This window comes from Triticum dicoccoides, chromosome 5B, assembly GCF_002162155.2.
Source record: "Triticum dicoccoides isolate Atlit2015 ecotype Zavitan chromosome 5B, WEW_v2.0, whole genome shotgun sequence".
Taxonomy (NCBI): domain Eukaryota; kingdom Viridiplantae; phylum Streptophyta; class Magnoliopsida; order Poales; family Poaceae; genus Triticum; species Triticum dicoccoides.
Genome location: NC_041389.1, coordinates 547,086,117 through 547,102,818, shown reverse-complemented (window position 1 = coordinate 547,102,818; position 16,702 = coordinate 547,086,117). Strand labels below are relative to the sequence as shown.

At 43.9% G+C, this 16,702-nt stretch overlaps 2 protein-coding genes across 7 annotated transcripts; both read left to right on the top strand.

Moving 5' to 3' along the window:
* Positions 1-5,583: 5,583 nt before the first annotated feature.
* Positions 5,584-11,104, top strand: LOC119311496. Of its 5 annotated transcripts, XM_037587126.1 has the most exons (16): positions 5,584-5,985; positions 7,023-7,067; positions 7,187-7,270; positions 7,356-7,484; positions 7,566-7,696; positions 7,788-8,066; positions 8,223-8,359; positions 8,838-8,923; positions 9,364-9,480; positions 9,562-9,689; positions 9,762-10,037; positions 10,139-10,269; positions 10,373-10,414; positions 10,522-10,578; positions 10,679-10,759; positions 10,821-11,104. In XM_037587126.1, exons 3-16 carry the CDS (start codon positions 7,198-7,200, stop codon positions 10,834-10,836), a joined length of 1,683 nt encoding a protein of 560 aa, XP_037443023.1. In that variant the 5' UTR covers positions 5,584-5,985; positions 7,023-7,067; positions 7,187-7,197; the 3' UTR covers positions 10,837-11,104. The 5 variants fall into 5 exon arrangements, with proteins under 5 accessions (XP_037443023.1, XP_037443024.1, XP_037443021.1 ...); XM_037587127.1 differs by having other exon boundaries at positions 7,362-7,484; positions 10,679-11,104; XM_037587124.1 differs by having other exon boundaries at positions 10,679-11,104.
* Positions 11,105-11,470: 366 nt separating this feature from the next.
* LOC119306087 lies at positions 11,471-14,361 on the top strand. Of its 2 annotated transcripts, XM_037582421.1 has the most exons (6): positions 11,471-11,827; positions 12,886-12,938; positions 13,020-13,393; positions 13,467-13,770; positions 13,842-13,912; positions 14,002-14,361. In XM_037582421.1, exons 2-5 carry the CDS (start codon positions 12,906-12,908, stop codon positions 13,890-13,892), a joined length of 762 nt encoding a protein of 253 aa, XP_037438318.1. In that variant the 5' UTR covers positions 11,471-11,827; positions 12,886-12,905; the 3' UTR covers positions 13,893-13,912; positions 14,002-14,361. The 2 variants fall into 2 exon arrangements, with proteins under 2 accessions (XP_037438318.1, XP_037438316.1); XM_037582419.1 differs by having other exon boundaries at positions 13,842-14,361.
* The last annotated feature ends 2,341 nt before the right edge of the window (positions 14,362-16,702 follow it).

The following is a 16,702-nucleotide window of genomic DNA, read 5'->3' as shown; positions in this document are numbered from 1 at the left end:
TTTGTCGATCCTAAGAATGCTAACAAAGTATGCAAGCTCCAGCGATCCATTTATGGGCTGGTGCAAGCATCTCAGAGTTGGAACATTCGCTTTGATGAGATGATCAAAGCGTTTGGGTTTATGCAGACTTACGGAGAAGCCTGCGTTTACAAGAAAGTGAGTGGGAGCTCTGTAGCATTTCTCATATTATATGTAGATGACATACTCTTGATGGGAAATGATATAGAATTCTTGGACAACATTAAGGCCTACTTGAATAAGTGTTTTTCAATGAAGGACCTTGGAGAAGCTGCTTATATATTAGGCATCAAGATCTGTAGAGATAGATCGAGACGCCTCATAGGTCTTTCACAAAGCACATACCTTGATAAGATTTTGAAGAAGTTCAAAATGGATCAGTCTAAGAAGGGGTTCTTGCCTGTATTGCAAGGTGTGAGATTGAGCTCGGCTCAATGCCCGACCATGGCAAAAGATAAAGAAGAGATGAGTGTCATCCCCTATGCTTCAGCCATAGGATTTATTATGTATGCCCTGCTGTGTACCAGACCTGATGTAAACCTTGCCGTAAGTTTGGTAGGAAGATACCAAAGTAATCCCGGCAAGGAACACTGGACAGCGGTCAAGAATATCCTGAAGTACCTGAAAAGGACAAAGGACATGTTTCTCGTTTATGGAGGTGACGAAGAGCTCGCCGTAAAGGGTTACGTCGATGCTAGATTCAACACATATCTGGATGACTCTAAGTCACAAACCGGATACGTGTATATGTTGAATGGTGGAGCAGTAAGCTGGTGCAGCTGCAAGCAGAGCGTCGTGGCGGAATCTACATGTGAAGCGGAGTACATGGCAGGCTCGGAGGCAGCGCATGAAGCTATTTGGGTGAAGGAGTTCATCACCAACCTAGGAGTCATACCCAATGCGTCGGGGCCGATCAAACTCTTCTGTGACAACACTGGAGCTATTGCCCTTGCCAAGGAGCCCAGGTTTCACAAGAAGACCAGGCACATCAAGCGTCGCTTCAACTCCATCCGTGAAAATGTTCAAGATGGAGACCTAGATATTTGCAAAGTACATACGGATCTGAATGTCGCAGATCCATTGACTAAACCTCTCTCGCGAGCAAAACATGATCAACACCAGAACTCTATGGGTGTTCGATTCATCACAATGTAACTAGATTATTGACTCTAGTGCAAGTGGGAGACTGTTGGAAATATGCCCTAGAGGCAATAATAAAAGCATTACTATTATATTTCCTTGTTCATGATAATTGTCTTTTATTCATGCTATAATTGTATTATCCGGAAATCGTAATACGTGTGTGAATACATAGACCACAATACGTTCCTGGTGAGCCTCTAGTTGACTAGCTCGTTGGTCAACAGATAGTCATGGTTTCCTGACTATGGACATTGGATGTCATTGACAACGGGATCACATCATTAGGAGAATAATGTGATGGACAAGACCCAATCCTAAGCATAGAACAAGATCGTGTAGTTCGTTTTGCTAGAGTTTTTCAATGTCAAGTATCTCTTCCTTAGACCATGAGATCGTGTAACTCCCGGATACCGTAGGAGTGCTTTGGATGTACCAAACGTCACAACGTAACTGGGTGACTATAAAGGTACACTACAGGTATCTCCAAAAGTGTCTGTTGGGTTGACACGGATCGAGACTGGGATTTGTCACTCCGTATGACGAAGAGGTATCTTTGGGCCCACTCGGTAATGCATCATCATAATGAGCTCAAAGTGACCAAGTGCTTGGTCACGGGATCATGCATTACGGTACAAGTAAAGTGACTTGCCGGTGACGAGACTGAACGAGGTATTGGGATACCGACGATCGAGTCTCGGGCATGTAACGTACCGATTGACAAAGGGAATAGTATACGGGGTTGCTTGAATCCTCGACATCGTGGTTCATCCGATGACATCATCGAGGAGCATGTGGGAGCCAACATGGGTATCCAGATCCCGCTATTGGTTATTGACCTGAGAGCCGTCTCGGTCATGTCTGCATGTCTCCCGAACCCGTAGGGTCTACACACTTAAGGTTCAGTGACGCTAGGGTTATTAGGAAGACTTGTATGTGATTACCGAATGTTGTTAGGAGTCCCGGATGAGATCCCGGACGTCACGTGGAGTTCCGGAAGGGTCCGGAGGTAAAGATTTATATATGGGAAGTTGTCAAACGGACACCGGAAAGTTTCGGGGGCATATCGGTATTGTCCCGGGGCCACCGGAAGGGTTTCGGGGGTCCACCGGGAGGGGCCACCCCTCCCGGGGGGCCACATGGGCTGCATGGGGCAGGAGCCAGCCCCTGGAGGGCTGGGCGCCCCCCCCCTTGGGCCCATGTGCCTAGGGTTGGGGGGGGGGAACCCTAGAGGGGGCGCCCCCCTTTGCTTGGGGGGCAAGTCCCCCCTCCCTGGCCGCCGCCCCCCTCTAGATCCCATCTAGAGGGGGCCGGCCCCCCTTGCCCCTTCCCCTATAAATAGAGGGGTGAGGGGAGGGCTGCACACCCCCAAGCCAAGGCGCAGCCCCTCCCCTCCCCAACACCTCTCTTTCTCCGTCACGAGCTTAGCGAAGCCCTGTCGGAGTGCTGCTTCTCCACCAACACCACGCCGTCGTGCTGCCGGTGTAGCTGTCTTCCTCAACCTATCCTTCCTCCTTGCTGGATCAAGACGGAGGAGACGTCGCCCGTACAGTATGTGTGTTAAACGCGGAGGTGCTGTCCTTTCAGCACTTGGTCATCGGTGATCTGAATCACGTCGAGTACGACTCCATCATCACCGCTCCCTCGAACGCTTCCGTACGCGATCTACAAGTGGTATGTAGATGCAAACTCATTCCCTTGACTCGTTGCTTAGATGAACTCATAGATGGATCTTGGTGAAACCGTAGGAAAAATTTTAATTTTCTGCAACGTTCCCCAACAGGATATCCTGGGAGAAGATGTGTGAATCAAAGAGAGAAGGAGGTATGGGGTTTAGAAATCCAGAGGGGTTTAACCAAGCGCTCTTGGCAAAGCAAGCTTGGAGGGTTCTCACCACCCCATCCTCTCTCTGTGCTTGAGTTCTTAAAGCACGCTACTTCAAAGACGAGTCAATTTTGAGTGCCACATGCCCGTCCAACTCTTCCTTCACGTATAGGAGCATGCTACATGGAAGAGATCTCCTTCGGGAGGGGCTGGTTTGGCGTGTGGGTGATGGCACTAGAATCAACATACACCATGATAACTGGATACCTCGGCAAGGACATCTGCGACCACTGGGTCAGCTATATGTTCCTGGAATGAACAAGGTTGCACACCTTCTGGACAGTAGCGGGACAAACTGGGATCGTGGCAAGCTGGCGACCATGTTCTCTGACTCGGATGCATATGATATAGCGCAGGTTGCGGTAGGTGGTCCTGGTAGTCAGGATTACCTGGCGTGGAACTACACCAAGAACGACACATTCAGCGTTAGGTCAGCCTACCACCTCTGGATGTCAAAGAGGAAGGCGCTATTGAGGCAACAGGAGTCGTCCAACTTGGTTCAGAAGCACAAGGGCTTTTTGGCGATGTGGGATACTAGCGCGCCACCTAAAGCGAAGATCCATATGTGGAGAATGATTCGGAACGGTCTTGCTGTAGGATCAGAACTACATCGGAGACGGATCAAACCGGGTGTTTTTGTGTTGCATGCGGCAGAGAAGAAACTATCCTTCATCGTTTTTGGGTATGTCAACATTCCATTCAATTCCGGCAGCTGTTGCGCTCAGAAAAAGGTATTACGGTGGCGGCGCCACCGTGTCAGATAGATACCCAGGGCGCCCTAGCTCGTTGGCTATTGAGTTGGTTCTCCGGTGCAACCGACGACGAGAAAGAAGCTATGATCCAGGCGACATATGGTTTATGGTTAGCTAGAAATGAGGCGAGGGATGGAGTCAAGATTCAGCACCCACATGCGATAATGGAGGCAATCCACACGCACATGACGTAATGGACAAACTCCCATCAGCCAAAGATTTAGGTGAGCGAGCCGAAAGACTTTCAGAAATGGTCTCCACCGGAGGAGGGATGGATCAAACTCAATTGTGATGGTGCAGTGTCCAAAGTGGGCGACAAGGCGGAAGGTGGAGCTGTTCTCAGGGACTGTAATGGAGCTTTTCTGGCAGGAGCGTGTCATCTCTTTCCGAGCATAGTAGATGCGGAAGCAGCAGAAGTTCTTGCTTGCAGGAGGGGGCTTCAGGTGGCTGAGAAGATCGGCGTCCAGAAGATTCACATCGAGCTGGATAGTTTAAGAGCTGTCCAGATGATCAACCAAAGCGGCACGAACTTCTCGACAGTTGGTCCGTGGATTCACGACATAAAGCAAAATGATGGAGACAAAGCAAGGAGTGAAGGTAACCTGGGTTCGACGGTCTGCGAATGCCGCGACGCATGAGTTGGCTAGAGTAGGAGTAGGAGATGAACTTTGTAAGGTTTGGTTGGGGATGCCCCCAGACTGCATTTTGGGTGTAATCTCGGATGACATTCCGAATTTTGCAGACTCTTAGTTGAATAAAAGCGGCGGCATTTACCCTAAAACAAAAGGAATCGCGTACGTGAGATATAGATGGGCCGGCCCAGTAATGCCTCAGGACGCGTATTTCTTTTTTGCACTGGTGATGATGGGAGGCCCAGCGAGACGTCCTCGTCGGCGCCTTCAGCGCCACTTCCAGCAACCGGCGCGCACGCACTTCCCCTTCGTGGGCCGGCCCAATAACCCGTCGCTCGCTTCATTGGCTAACCTAAAAAAAACCCGTCGCTCGCTTCGTTCGCTCGATCAACATGCTCGCCCCCCTAAAAAAAAGATCAACACGCTCGCATTTGTTTTTTTCCGGCTGTATTGTGCTGTTCGTTCAGGAAAAAACAAATCATCGATTTACTGAAAAAAAATCATCAAATTTGAAAAACAGTTCATCGAAAATTGAAAAAAGTTCAACAAATTTGAAAAAAAGTTCATCGACTTAAAAAAGAGTTCATCGAATTTGAAAAAATTCATAGAATTTTGAAAAAAATTGTTGCGTTTGCAAAAAAGTTCACCAAATTTGAAAAAAAAGTTCATTGAATTTGGAAAAAAGTTCATTGCATCTGAAAAAAGTTCATTGAATTTGGGAAAAAGTTCATTGAACTTGAAAAACAGTTCATTGAAAGTTGAAAAAATAGTTCATGAAATCCGGTGAGCTTTTTCATCGATTAGAAAAAAAAAAGAAAAAATATATAAAAAGAAAAAGAAAAGAAGGAAGAAAAACAAAAAAACAAAAGGGATTAGAAAACGAAGTTGACAAACAGAACTTCGAGTGGCGGGGTGGTTATAGCGTGTCACACTGTAACGCTCCTCGCGTGGGTTCGAATCCTCTCGTAGTAGTTTTTTGCATCCTTTTAGAAAAGGAAAAAAGGCGAATGTGGGCCCTGTACCATTAATACTGTATTTGGCGCTGAGGGCGCGAAATAGGATTTGGCAGGCCCAGCGTGGCTCAGTCCGACGAGGCCTCCCATCATCACCGGTGCAAAAAGAAAACTTCTTCTAAAAAAAAACGCACGAAAGAAAACTAAAAGACCGGCCCAACCCTAACCTCACATAGCCTCCTTCCCCGTTCTCTCTCTCCCTCAGCCCGATCCCCTTCCTCACCGCCGGCCGATTTCGGTCGTTGCCACTCCTCCCCGCCGATAGCACCAACCTCCACGAGCTCCCCTCGCTCCACCTTCTCCTGTACAGGGAGGAATCCCCTCCTCTCCGGCGGATCCTGTGGCTCGAGGCGACGGCTGGCTAGGCCCGCGTGACGGACCCAGGCCGTTGGCGTGCTGCCTCTCCGTGCCGGTCCACCTTGGTCCCCGGTGGCACGAGCAAGGGCAAGGCACCACCGAGCTCCACCTCGGCACTCCACTCCACTCCCGAGACCTCTCCTACCCCACTGCACTTCCCGGCGGGCGTCTCCTCCACCTGCAAGTCAGGTAGTGTCTTTGTCTCTCCACATACACACATAGGTTGAACATATCAAACATATTTGATTCCCTTCATGTTTTTATTCATCTTTTGGTGCTTGTCTCGTTGTAATTAACGACTAGTACAAGTGCCTATACTAATTGCAATTACTTAGTAAATTAGACCAGAGAAAACATATGTAATGAGCTATGGAAAACACTATACTGGTGGGCTCAGTTGGGAGAAGGCCTCTAATGCAAGCATCTTTTCTCACAAATAAATGTTGTTGCTAGCAGTGCATTTATCTATCTTTAGAATGTTTGCTTGATGGACACCTTTGAAATAGTTCAAAAGGTTTTCAGTATTGAACTGTTGATCTGTTCTGTATTTCAGCACTTGCAAAGCATTTTGGTCATCTAACAAACTGAACTAGCTACCTTGTACGCTACATCAGCTTAATTAGGGCTCGATTATTAGAAACCTTGTACATAAGTAGACAATTGTTCCTCCGTACATGGGCATGGGCGATAAGGAAAAGCTACGCATGTATATGTAAGCTCATGAAGGATGCGTGTCTCGCTATTTTGGGTATGTCTCATTCCATCGAGCTATGATGAGATATGCGTGTTTTTTCTTTTGCAATTTGAGGACACTCACAATGATGATGCATGCATGTATATGACTTATGATTATCTTTCTGAGTTAACTCCAATTCGGTGGCAAAATGAAGCATTGATGATCATATGCAAAGTTACGACATACCCGTATATGTAAACGGTTGACCTCTGTTTATATAGGTATTTTCAGTTTTTTTTGGGCCTCTGTTTACTCTTTCAATTAGTTTACCACATGTCCACACCACAAACACTTGAGTGCCATGGGTCAGGGTGCTTATTCCTCCTACATGTGTCGTCTCAGAAAATGTAGCAAATAGTAGATTAGAACTGTATGCCTTCTTATTATAGAAGTAGCAAACTCAGCTGCTTGTTAGCTTTGCTAATCTAAGCCCTACTGTTAATTGCTCATATATCTTTCTTGGCTGTATATGGATACTTCAACCCACCAGTTCCTCAGAGCGATTGGGCCGCACAACTCCAACGCCGTTTGTAAGGTGACCTTTTCCTAGTTTCCTCCGCCGATCTATTGGACCCCTCTAATTTGTTTGCCAACCATATCCATCCAGTTGTGTGGTCAATCAGTAATAGTTGGGTTTTGTTCCTTGCTGTTCAGGCCTGCTTGAAATGATGATGAAAAACAAGCGCAGGATGGGAGTCCATGAGAAACAACGTCCTTGCAAGAAAGTAATTAGGCCAAGTGAGTCCATTTTGTCTCCCTTTTCCTGAGTATTGATAATTGACCGTTCTATGGAGTGTATCACACATGATTTTATTCCTACTAGCTTTAGATGGTACCTCCTCAGCAAGATCGGACAGCTCGAGGGAACCCAGTCCAGGCGCGTTGAGTCAACTCAGTGAGCAAGTAGTTTCAAGATTGTGTAGGAGTGTTGTGTCGCTCGCCTCATTCCATGGTTGGTGATTATACTGCTAATATTTTCTCATATTACCTGTTTTTAGCTATTCAGTTTGGGCGTTTTATTTTTCCTCTGTAGGTGATACCAAGTTAGGGGAATGCACAGGCATATGCATCGAAACCTCATGCCCTGATGCTACAAGTTTCCTGACATCGAGACTTTTGATTCCACTTACTTGGCCTACAAGGAAGATCACTGAAAATTTGACGGTAACTTTTTCTTCTACTTCTTTCCTGGATTATTATTATTATGCTAATATAATGCCCCTGTAATCATTAATTCGCCTTGCGCTCATTTCAGATTGAAGTGCACGTTCCGAATGGTCGGACTGTCACTGGCTGGATAGAGCATCCTGAGAGATATGTTGATTTTTTCATCGTCAATGTCAAGGACTTGTCTGTATTTGATGCCGCGCGTATAAGTCTTGATTGTGACATGCAGTTTGAACCTTATAGGAAGGTAGCAGCTGTATGGCGCAATTTCAGTTCAGGACTTTTAGGGGCCACAAGCGGAGTAGATCTTGCCTCTCTAAGCGCTTTAACCAGTGAGACAATGTTCAGCACATGCCAGATCAACAAGGTGAGCTCCTGTTGTACAGTTGAAACAAATATCTGTCTGTTGGTATCAGTGGCTTTATAGCATATTCTATCATTGTATGCACTGACACATATCCTTAGTTTCAGACATGATGAATAGCATTTTCCCTGTGTAACTTCATTGTCACTTTTGTGCTAGGCTGGGATTGGAGGCCCCCTTGTTGATTTTGATGGTAACTTTGTTGGGATGAACTGCTCTCGTACCAGAAGGAAAAAGACCCCCTACGTGCGAAGGGAGCAAATCCTTCAATTCTTGGAGTATTACAGGATGGTCAGGTATGTACACTTTCAGTATTCATGAACCACCCTTCTCTGTTTGGCCTGTCCATGCGTCTCTCTGACTGCATCCTGTACTACTCCCTTTTTTTTAAATTTGAGTTTGTGTAAGGTGTATCATTCTGAAAGCCAAACAGCAGCTTCTGATGTTGATGAGTTTATTCCCAAAAACTGCCCCACTAGTATTTTTTATACTTGTGTGTTTTTTCTTAATAATTTAAGTCTGTACTGTACTAAATTAAGGTCGTTATTTTAATGCTGGCATTAATATATATTTCTGGTACACTCGAACTTACATTTAAGAAGACCCGTGGGGAAATTGTTTAAGATTTTCAGAAATTTCTCTGCTGTGAAATTTCTGTAACTAATTTGCTCCCTTGTTCTGTATTTCCCTTGTTTAATAGCTCAGTTTCCGTATGGTCTTTGGCATCTTGTCTTTGTGGATTTATCACAGTGAGCTTTCTACATTGTGCTGCAGTGTTAGAGCTAAGGAAGAGATTGATGATGCTGAAGAACCGGGAATCGAAAGTGAGATGAAACAACTACTTTGCAGCATTCCAGGAGGTGAGCAAAATTATTTCATAGGATATTGACCTTATGTCCAGCATAATGCAGCCCCTGGACGCAAGAGGCGTGGCTGTGCCTTTTCGACGAGATGGGAAATCAGAATCATTTCCTCTTGCTTAGATAGTTCCTCATAGTGGGTCCTCCTTGTATAGAAGTCTAACAATCCAACAAATAACCAATCGAAGGTTTCAGCTCTAATTGGTTACATGGCCAAGCTGAAAGATATCTCCCAATTTTAGTTGATAAACAACCTAACTGGGAGATTGTCAATTTGAATTTTAAACGATTTAACTGGGTGATTATTGGGATACCGTCTGCTAACTTCGTGGACCTTGCAACTAGCATACACTGTACCTGTGTTGCTGAGTAGTTCCTTATGTTTCACATGCATACTTTTAATACTTTATCAAGCAATTTTAACTTGTGTATCGTGCTAGGCAAGCGTAAGATTCATTTTCTTGAAGCAAATTTCGTCGACGATATCTGGAGTAAACTACCCAAAGGCGTTGCTTCAAAAATGTCTCGAAGTGTTGTCTCACTTGCTTCATTCAATGGTGATGGTTCTGTTGTAGTCATTACTTTTCCATGTTTTAATAAGTGGGTGATGATTAATAACTGAATGATTATCTGTGTAGGAGTCGCAAAATTCTTTGCTTGCACTGGTGTATTTATAAAGTGCAATGCATGCTCTGCAACAATTCTGACTTCAGCAAGTTTGGTTAGAGTTTCTGGTGATGCAAACAGGATTGATGATAACCTGAGGGTTGTTACTGCTATTTTTTGTCTTTTTTCCTTTCCATTTAGGATACTGGTTAACATGACCTTATTATTGCAGATTGAAGTTTGCCTTCCAAACCAATTTCGAGTCGTAGGGATACTGAACCGTTATAATTTACATTACAACGTTGCTCTTGTTGACATCATGGGGTACTGGGGTCCTCGTGAAATAAAAATTAGCAGGCATCTAGTTACCTCATGTAAAAGTGTAATAGCTGTGGGGCGTCTTTTTACTTATCACAGTATAATGGCTGCAAAGGGCAAGTTGTTGATTGGCAAACGAAGCAAGCTCGATTGCAAAGAACTATGCGTCTCCACGTGTAAAATCACCAAGGTATCTCGTTTGGACTTATCCAGTATCTTCAAGACGGTGAAAATTTATTAGCAACGGAATTGTAACATAAGCCTTGTATGATGTTGCTTTTGTTTTGCTAGGCTGGGATTGGGGGCCCACTTATTGACACTGGTGGGAATTTTCTTGGTATGAACTTTTACCATGAGGAAGAAACTCCGTTCCTGCCGAGGGATGTTATTCACCGCCTCTTGTTGAACTTAAATAAAGGATGGTATGTCTTCTTGTTTACACTTGGTATTTTTCTGGCAAAATATCTACTCCTCTGTAAACAGATGTAAGACGTTTTAGTAAAAAGAAATTGTGTGTACTTGTAGGACTAGGTCAGATGATACTATTGTTGAGGGTGACGAAAAGAGGTATTCTTTCTTACTCATCATGATACCATACAATACCGTACATTCTTTCAGATAAATGTATGTTCAGTAACTTGTATGGTTTCTGAAATGTGGTTACTCAACAACAGATGGCTGTTGGCTGGTACATGTTCGTCCCATGGAAATGCCGAGGGTGGTGTCAACAAGTATTCTTTCTTACATTTGTTTTATACTATCTAGTATACATCGGTTATTCTTCTTAAAATCTTTTCACTTATTTGTATACTTTCTTTTTACTCATGACAGGTGGCCGTTGCCCGAGCCATGTGTGCTCCCTGCTGATATACCTGAACCTAGTACATTGGATTTCTACAAGCTGGATAGGATGCAGTGTGCTTTTTAGTCCTGCTACTGCTCGTGGTATGGATTTCTACAAGCTGGATAGGAGGCAGTGTGCTTTTTAGTCCTGCTACTGCTCGTGGTAATTGATAATGTGTTCATGTTGGTTGGCTGTCTGACGTCCACTCCAGTCTTTGTGTTGCTTGAGTTGTCCCATCTTTGTGTTGCATGATGAATGTAAATGAGTCATGTCTAAACAGTGAAGTACTACCTCCGTCCCATAATGTGAGACACTTTTGTAAGCTATGTTCTTGTGACATGGAAGAAAGTTGACACTATCTACAAACCATATCGATGAATGATAGCAGAGACCTGAATAATTTGCTACAAAAAGTTGAATCCATCAACCAAGTAAAGCAGCTTGAGTTTATATCACCACCTCTGTTATTTGCGCGATGCAATCTCAAATGTACCACTTCTAGTATTTTATGTGGTTGCACAAGACATCAATAACAATTAAAATGTCATAACAAAACTAAGGAAAAATGTCATAACTCCCTAAAATTACCCGAACATTTATTTCAAAGTTAAAGCGAAAAAAAGAAATCGCTGGCGAGCGCCCGGTCGCTCGCTGCGATCGCTTCATTGGGCCGGCCCAGGTGAGCGGCAGATAGCAACGCCCCTCCTTTCCTCCCCAATTTGCACGAAGGGGTTCGTCTTTGTGCGCGGGAGGGAGGGAGGGAGGGAGGGAGAGAGACGGAGGCGACTTTAGGGTTTCACTCCTGTCGCCGGCGCCCCAGGCCGCAAGCCCGGAACAGAATCTTCCGCTTCCGCCGTCGCCCCCGGCCGGAACAGAGGCTCGCCGCTCCCGCCGGCGAACCGGAGCTACAGGCGCATCCGGCGGGCCGCTCTGCACCGGAGGCCGTCGTCCCCGAGCACATTTCCGGCGGAATCGCGCGTCTCCTCCTTCACCGGATCTCCCTCCGCCCAACCCGCAGCGCCCCGTCTCCGACGGCCTGTTCCGCATCTCGGCCGCCCTCCTGTGCCTGCAGCTTCCTCCTCCCACCTCAGCATTCCGTCTATCTGGCCGGCATCTCCTCCACAGAGTGTTCAGTGGTACGCAGCGTCCAGCCTCTTGGGGTTGTTTTTGGTGATTACTTCCTTGTCCTTGCGTGTGCTTAAAATAAATCCTCCCTCGTTGGGGATCGTTACCTAGTTTTTCTTTTTCACGCAGATGTGTACTGAGCAGTACAAAATCTCTTCCAACAGTTGTGCCGTCTGATTGCTTGCTTATGGTAGGAATGCGTTACATATGTTTTCTTGCATATCGTAGAATACATGTTTGCTTGTTGAGATTAAATGGATGGACAAGGATATCCTGGATGCATATCACACTATGTTGCTAGGATTGTCTGGTCCTAATGTCTTCTCCAGATGTGACCGTGCAGTTTTGGATGTGTTCTGGCAATCTTTGACTGTTGTTTTTTAGTTTGATATGTTATAAAACGGGTGACTGGCCTGTCAACTGTTTGGTGGGTGAATGTTCCATGAGGGATAGACTGCTGTTTCAGATTAGGAATCTATTTGGGCCGTTCCCATCCTTTGTAGGCTGTTTAAATACCTGAAATTGCGACCGTGTTACTGTTGATAAGTCTATCAGTTGGTAATCTGCTTCAGGATTTCAAACATAATAGCTCTTCATCTGCATCCAGCATGGGAGATGGAATATTGCATTTCCCCCAAGTTTCTGCCGAAATGCTGTAACATCATAAGCCAACAAGTTTTTTGTTTTGTTAATAGCCCCCTAAGAATGCTTTCTCTTTTCACCTATTTTATGTAAAGTAGCTCCCAAACTGACGTTGCGTAATATTGGAGGTTGTCCAACTATCATTCTATCAACTGCAGCATGCTGAACCAATGGACACCACATTACGGGTTTATTTTTGTAAAATTATGATATATTAATCAATATCCTCCTTTTTATCTTCTCCCTCTTTTACTATCTGCCCTGCTCTGTTTTAGCTAGTTGCAATTGTCTGCTTTTGATATTGTTTCAAACAACACGCTTTGAACAGTCACACTGATGACCTACAGCTGGGCTTTCTATGTTGCTACACATAGTCATGTTCTGCAGAATTTTAGACGCGTTCTGAATTCTTCCGGTTTGATTACAGGTCTTGGTTAACACAGTACCATGGATCCCGATCCCGCCACTGACACCACTCTTGTACGTGTCCATGTCAATGTTGCACCCCTTTTTTTTTGCAGTATTTGTTGAAAATTTCAGGATGGTTTATTGTTTCTTCAGGTTTTTGAAAAAGATGTACTGGAAACAGTTTTTACTCAAGCTGCACCTTATGTTGTAAGGCTTAATATGCGGCCCGTCCGTACAGGCCTCCTTATTGGATCAACAGAATTGCATGCTTTGGTATCTGTTGACTCTTCTACGCTGACCGAATTGCCCAAATCGGTTCAGTTTTATAATCAGAAGAAAGCTGCAATTGTTCAGAAGGTGGGGCAACTTCCTGGGTGCAGTATTACTATCCTGTTTACAGACCGCATGCACAACCCGTTGCCTCCTGTTCAATTTGCTGATTTGGATCCCAATGACAATGTGTGCGAGAAGGTGGTGTCTCTTTTCCCCTATATGGATGGAATTTCTATGTTCGATGGACATGTTGTGTAAGTTTTTTTCTACTTTCAAAGTCACCCTTTGGACTGTCTTCACCTTAAAACTAACTCATAGCCTTTCCAGGTTAAATAATTGCACTTCCATGGGTAGGGGGGGGGGAACTATTCAGCCAGGATCCGCAGACTTGTTTGCATTTACTTGCACAAACACGGTCCTATTTCACATACCAAGAAACGATGATGAAGCAAAACTGGTAGCGGAACATCTTCAAAAGATTGCTGGTGCTGCTGTGTTCAACTTAAAGGGCGAGGTTGTTGGCATACTAAGTTCATATGCTAGAGGTTATGATGTGAAACTGGCCAAGAAGTCATCTTACTTTAAAAAGCACTTTGATAAACTGGGAGACAAACAAGTGAAGTGGCTGATGGTAATGCCCAGCAAAACAATGTATTCAATATAACATTAGTTCTAATTGTACTGACTTTATTTGAATTTCAGGGGCAGGGGAAGTTCTCTAAGTCGGAGATCCTGAGGAAGGCTAATATCTGAAGACGCTCGATGCTTTTTGGGTAATTCTCGCAGTTGTATTTTACATCCTAACTTTTTTTGGTGCCCACCGTGATATTCATAATACTCCTCCATTCCTGGTTGGTGGTAGTTTTTGTGAGACATGATCAACTAGACGGTGAGGTACCCGTACCTAAGTAGCTATGGAAAGAACAAGTTAGCTATGTCGCGGCCAGCGGTAACTTCCTCAGTAGCAGGGCCCATACCCAAGAATAGGGTGATGGAGCATGGGTGGAGGCATTCAAATGTCGAGCTTTCTGGATAACAGCGACAATCTGAACAATTCACCTATATTGAGAATTTTTTGGTGCACATAAAGGACCATGGTGATTTCTGTGGTTTTAATTTTAGCAAGTGAGATAACCTTGTCAAGCAAATGATACTAACAGGGACTACTTGATGTTGATGTCTCAAGACAATATGGTTATGGTTATGTGATCTCATAGCCGAACATCTGCTTCTTTGTATAAAATTTTTGGTTGCAGAAGATTGTTTACCAGTGCGTTGCTTGAGAAGCCTGAAAAGGGCGCTCGACTGCTTGTTTCAATTGTTTAAGAAACTAGTTTTTAAAGATCGGCAATTCGTGAATATTTAATACAAAAACCTTTTAAGGTTGAATTTGATGTTACTCCCTGGATCTTTGAATACTAAAAATATAAAAGCTTTTATATGAGTATAAAACAGGATCTTTGGAGATAAGGTCCATCGCTGTAATGGCAGCACGTCAGTCAATTTGGTCCATTCGACTGAATTGCTACCCTTTTCCAACTTTCCCACTTTGAGCATCTCATTTCAGCATCAGTGACCTACATTCCTAGAAGGTCGTACTTCTGATTTGTGAAATGCAGTTACCATTTTATTATAGACCTACTTTTCTAGCAGCCCATATTTTGGTGTGGCACTCTGAAAGTTTGTGAGCAACCAATATCTTATCTGGTTATTGGATAAGATTGTGCAGAATCTGCATGTTGCTCTGATCACTTTTGAGCCAGGCTCTTGTGATTTGTGCGTTGTCTGAATCTCAATCGGTTGACAGAAATACTGTCCATCCATAGCTTCATTATTTGCCAGAATCTTACCTTTGATCCTTGCGTGGCAATCATTGTGAAATGTCAAGATGATTCAGTGTTCTGGTCACCTTTAGTTAGCAGCTGCTCCTGGTTCTGTAAATATTTTGGGATATTTTCTTTTGTTTTTGTAAGTATTGGTTTTCTGAAAGTTTTGTTTTTTCACACATGAAGTGTTGTGAGTTTTCTGAAAGCTCCTTTGAGGAAAGTTTTGGGTGTTGGTTTTCATTCTGAAGCACCTTTGAATGAACAACTGGTGCATGCGTATTTGGTTGTGCACCTGGCTGGAGTTTTGCACCCCTATTGTGAGATTTGAGGGGGTATGTCTGAGATTGTGATGTTGGGAAGATGTGTTCTTTCTTTGTACTCCCTCCGTCCGGAAATACTTGTCTTAGAAATGGATGTATCTAGACTTATTTTAGTTATAGATATCTCCATTTTATCCATTTTTAGGACAAGTATTTCCGGACGGAGGGAGTACTGCTTAGCTGATGTGTGTCCATTTTTAGTAATATAGTTAACCAAACATACACATGTTGCTATTGGAGATGCTTTTAAAGTGGAAACAGGCCGAGAATGGACATGCTTATTGTAATGAATGCATGCTGATAGAGAGAAAATGGCATGGATAGTTTGCTTTAGCTTCATTCGGCACATTTGAAGCTAGTTGAGCTTCACCAAATGAATCACAATCTAGATTAGCATCATCTTTTATCACTGGAAGATTGGCAAAACACCAACTCAAGACAGACTCATCATGAGTAGCCAAAATTTATGCCTCTGCACAAGAGATGAACAGAAATAAGTTGAAGTATAATATTGATTTTGCTAAACAACAGTTTTAAGGTTGCTAAAAGGTTACAACCCTGTCATGGTATTAAAAGCAGTCTATTGCAAAGCTTATTACAATATTATAAAGGAAGATCCCAAGTTCGAATCATCAGAAAGGACATCAACAAAACGCAATGGACTGCTAAGCATAGAACCCCATGCACGCAATGCATTGTTCAAGACAGCATTTGGAAGAAAACAAAAATCTGTTGCCGATTCCCATGATAAGAGCATCTCTATTAGATCTCGCAAACCGGGCCATCCCGTAAAATAACCGCTGGTTTATGGGACGGAGACTAATTTGTCGGCCTGAATAGATCTCGTATATTCATTCATCTTGGATTTTTTTAGGGATCTTTCAAACCGCAGCCCGTTTCCTCCATATCTACGGGATTTGAGCTCTTTTTTACAGGGACCTGCAAAGAATAGAAACAACCACTACAAGAAATATGTCAACTTATGACCTTCTGTCAGTGACCCTGGAAGAATTGGTCATAGATTTATGACCATTTGAGACCAATTGGTCAAAAGCTGTTCGAGGGGCTCCAAACCCTAAACCATTGCGACCATTTTGGTCAGAAAGGTCATAATTTCCTTACACGAAATGGTCATAAAGCAAACAACGCTAGTCCGCTGCCTTATTTCTAGTTGTTAACGACCAATATAGATGGTCATAGCCTTGTAAATTGTGGTGGGTTGCTATGACTAGGCGCCACCTCATCAGTTTTGCTTATGTGTCATGTCCATGTGGCAGTTTTGCCCTAGGTTGTGAAGCAACCTATATTTCTGTAATTCCCAAAATTCCCCAAAAAATCTCATAAATTCTTTGGGTCATATCTTTGTCAAATATGTAAAAACCTTCCTTTCCTAGTTCAAAAATAATTCAAAAATATT

Coding starts and splice junctions, on each gene's coding strand:
- LOC119306087 (XM_037582421.1), top strand. CDS start 12,906: ATGGATCCCGATCCCGCCACTGACACCACTCTT. Junction 12,939..13,019: donor CCGCCACTGACACCACTCTT/GTACGTGTCCAT, acceptor TTGTTTCTTCAG/GTTTTTGAAAAAGATGTACT. Junction 13,771..13,841: donor AACAAGTGAAGTGGCTGATG/GTAATGCCCAGC, acceptor TTTGAATTTCAG/GGGCAGGGGAAGTTCTCTAA.
- LOC119311496 (XM_037587125.1), top strand. CDS start 7,198: ATGATGATGAAAAACAAGCGCAGGATGGGAGTCCATGAGAAACAACGT. Junction 7,271..7,355: donor CAAGAAAGTAATTAGGCCAA/GTGAGTCCATTT, acceptor TATTCCTACTAG/CTTTAGATGGTACCTCCTCA. Junction 10,038..10,138: donor CCACGTGTAAAATCACCAAG/GTATCTCGTTTG, acceptor TTGTTTTGCTAG/GCTGGGATTGGGGGCCCACT.